We start from the raw sequence: 3,977 nt of genomic DNA on the forward strand, positions 1-3,977 counted from the left end.
ATATATATAAAAGCAAATCATCAATTCATTTTACAATCAATGAGAGATTTTTACCCACTCTAAAATAAAGAGAGTGTAAGTCAAAGAGGAAACTTTTTGAAATCAATTACTAGCTAGTAGTTTTCTTGTCCATTGCTAGGGTTTGATGATTTTAAGCAGCCGCCACAAACTAACCTAGATTTGGAAGTAACAAATTACTACAGATGTTGGATATTGGAGAAAGATAAAGAGAACTTTACAAAATAAAAAAATATTCTGGTTAATTAATAAAATAACTAATTAAACTATTCCCAGTTGTTCTTCCTTTTAAATAACATCATTGAATGGTCGGTTAGTTGATGTCATTAAGGCTGCACGTCTTATTAAAATAAACTAATCTATTACAGTAGAATATATACCTGTTGCAATATAGTATAATTAATTTTGGTTAAGCATTATCTACTACATTATGTTTGAATAATATATTGAGGCTTTGAAGCTTCATCAGCTCCTTCCTTTTGAAATTGCATCGGAATTTGCTGTTACATGTCGTAAATAAAAAATTTAAAAGTCTAAAGATAGCAAATTAAATTTTGACACGGCAGACAATAGTTGAAAGTCATTAGTTTTTTCTAAACTAATCAGCTATATCTAGAAGGACAATCCCGTTCCTGTAATATAAGTGATCTTAATTCCTCTTGTAAATAATAAATAATTTAGAGTCTATAACGACATATTGTACTAAAGTGGATTAATTTTATTAGTCTCTTCTAATTAGAAGTGCTGGTAAAGAAATGAAAATATGGAAAGGGCTGAAGATACTAAAAAAAAATAAACAAGAAGTTGAAGATCAGAAATAATTAAATAACTACTACTACTACGTAGTTTAAAGGAGGAAAAACACAGTTTAAATCAAAGTGACCTGTAGTTATTTTCTGATCTCTTTTTATAATCATTATTTGGTTCAATATTCATGAGTTATTCACTGATCCTATTAATTATTAATTCGGATCCATTACGCATTATAGAGCTTATTAAAGAGCAAATACTTTCTATCATGAATTTTTTATTTACGAACCCGATACCTAATCAAGGGTGAAGGGATTTAATTTAATTCATTCCACGATAATTAAAAACTTAATTAATTAGTGAATTAAAATGTACTTTTAAAAATAACTTAAGCTTTTAAATGAGATAATCACATACTTTACTATTTTAGCTTAGTTTTATTATGGTTTATTCATGTTCAATATTTCTTTACTTCCTCCCCACACCCCCACCTCCCAAGCCCCACCCCACCCCAATTACGAAGAAAAGTCCTTGCTCCATTTTTATATAAATGGTAGCCCTAGATGTCCATGAGTACACCTCAAACAAGCAAATAAAAAAAATGTCTTCCATTCCACTCCCCACCACCAATACCATCTCCCCTTCTTCTTCCTCTTCAACCACCACCATTTTTTCCACCTTGTATTCTTCTCCTTTGTTTACAAAGACATCAAAAATTTCCACTATCAGAAAGCATAATGGCCGTCATAATTTCAAAGTCTCATGCAAAACCACAGAAGATGGACATGAGCAACACAACTCTCCCATTGACATTTCTAAAAAAACCGATTCTTCAAGCAACATGATCGATAGAAGAAACGTGCTACTTGGATTAGGAGGTCTTTATGGTGCTTCTACTCTTGTTGGTGGTCATCCCTTTGCCTTCGCCGCTCCGGTTAACGGACCTGACGTTACCAAATGTGGCCCTGCAAACTTGCCACCAGGTGCGCTAGCTATTGTTATATATTACTAGTTTGTAATACATGTATAGAAAGTCGTGTGATTGTTCCACAAAGACAAAAATGATTTGGAAGTTAAACAAACATGTGTTAGCACGTGAAATAAGATGATTATACTGAATAGATTTGTAAACAAATAATGTAAAGAGTATGTTTTTTCTTTATTTTTTTCAGATCAAATAGTATAGTATACTAACAATATCTCGATCTAGAAAAGTTATTTTCACATGCGCCTCTGATTAAAGTCTCATCTCAGTTGTATCTTTCTATTATTTTAACAGGTGCATCACCAGTCAATTGTTGTCCTCCTACAACGGGGAATATCATCGACTTCCAGCTTCCACCACCACCCACCACACCCCGTATCCGTCCTGCAGCTCATTCCGTGGATAGTGCCTACATAGCGAAATTCAATAGAGCTATTCAGCTTATGAAACAACTTCCTGATGACGATCCACGTAGCTTCAGGCAACAAGCAAATGTTCATTGTGCTTATTGTGATGGTGCATATGACCAACTAGGTTTCCCTAATACGGAGCTCCAAGTTCATTCCTCTTGGATTTTTCTTCCATTCCATCGTTGTTATCTCTATTTCTTCGAACGAATCTTGGGAAGTTTAATCAATGATCCCACCTTCGCCATGCCATTTTGGAATTGGGATCATCCTGATGGAATGCGCATTCCTGCTATGTACACAAACCCTAGTTCTCCTCTCTATGATCGACTCAGAGACCGGAGGCATCAGCCTCCGGTCATGGTCGATCTGGACTTCAATGGGACCGATCCTAACATCAGTAACGCTGCACAAACTTCCCAAAATCTCACAAACATGTATAGGCAAATGGTGTCTCTAGGAAGAACTCCGGATACTTTCCTGGGAGACCCTTACCGCGCTGGTGGTCAGCCCGGTGGAGGTGGGTCCCTCGAGACCATGGCTCATGGTGCGGTTCATGTTTGGACCGGTGATAGAACCCAAGCTAATTTCGAAAACATGGGAGACTTTTATTCAGCTGGTAGAGACCCTATTTTCTATGCTCATCACTCGAATATCGATAGATTATGGACTGTATGGAAAACCCTAGGTGGTAGACGTCAAGATTTCACCGATCCTGATTTTCTAAACACTTCATTTTTATTTTACGATGAAAATGCACAAATGGTACGTATTAGGGTTCGCGATGTGTTGGATTCAAGAGGACTTGGATACGTATATCAAAATGTAACGAATCAATGGGTAAATTCGCGTCCAACGCCTAGGGTATCAAGGGCGTTGAGCAGCATAAGAAGGCTCGTTGAAGCTAGAGCAGCTGATAATGATGTTGTTACTTTTCCAAGACCAAAAGAAATATTCCCAACGAAACTTGACCATGTGATAAAAGTCATGGTGAAAAGGCCAAACAAGAAAAAGAGGAACAAAAAGGAGAAAAATGAGAAAGAAGAGATTTTAATTGTTGAAGGATTGGAAGTGGATAGTGATGTTTTTGTTAAGTTTGATGTGCTGATTAATGATGAAGATGAGACATTGATATCACCAGAAAATGCTGAGTTTGCTGGAAGTTTTGTGAATGTGCCACATCATAGTCATGGTAAGGGTGAGAAGAAACGTAAGACAAAGCTGAAATTGGCTATAACTGAGTTATTGGAGGATTTGGATGCTGAGAATGATGAGAACGTGTTGGTGACTTTTGTCCCCAAGAATGGTTCTGGTGCTGTTAAAATTGGTGGTGTAAAGATTGTGCTTGAGGATTAGGAAAAAGGAAAAAAAAATAATTTTAATTAAATCATTTCCTCAACTAATTAAGCATTTTCTTGATGTACGGAGTATTTTTTGTTTAGTATCCTACTGTTTCTGATTAACGTTGCATTATTGGACAGTGTAATCAGTGGACACACGGTGTTTCTGATTTATATGTCTATTGTAATTGACTGTTTGCGTGGAATAAAGGATAAAAAAATTGGTTGTTTTATTGTGTAGTAGTATTTTTTTTATTTTTTTAAGTCTCTTAAACTACGTAGGCAATTACAGTTTTACCTTATTTCGTAGTCTAAGGTCATCGATTGCTGCTAAATATTGGTAGTCCACCACTCACCCCCAGATAAGAAAAAAAAGGAGATAAACTATTACGTAAATTTTTTGTATAACTTACATTAAAATGTATTTCCTGAATTTGCATATAGAAACTTTAATAATTTTTAAATAAAATTTATAAA

At 35.3% G+C, this 3,977-nt stretch overlaps 1 protein-coding gene across 1 annotated transcript; it reads left to right on the plus strand.

Moving 5' to 3' along the window:
* Window positions 1-1,324: 1,324 nt before the first annotated feature.
* LOC107854040 (polyphenol oxidase, chloroplastic) lies at window positions 1,325-3,733 on the plus strand. The gene is made up of 2 exons (XM_016699042.2): window positions 1,325-1,751; window positions 2,048-3,733. The coding sequence occupies exons 1-2, from the start codon at window positions 1,370-1,372 to the stop codon at window positions 3,514-3,516; spliced, it is 1,851 nt and encodes a 616-aa protein (XP_016554528.2). The 5' UTR covers window positions 1,325-1,369; the 3' UTR covers window positions 3,517-3,733.
* Window positions 3,734-3,977: the final 244 nt, after the last annotated feature.

The sequence above is a fragment of the Capsicum annuum genome, unplaced genomic scaffold (genome assembly GCF_002878395.1).
Source record: "Capsicum annuum cultivar UCD-10X-F1 unplaced genomic scaffold, UCD10Xv1.1 ctg73912, whole genome shotgun sequence".
Taxonomy (NCBI): Eukaryota; Viridiplantae; Streptophyta; class Magnoliopsida; order Solanales; family Solanaceae; genus Capsicum; species Capsicum annuum.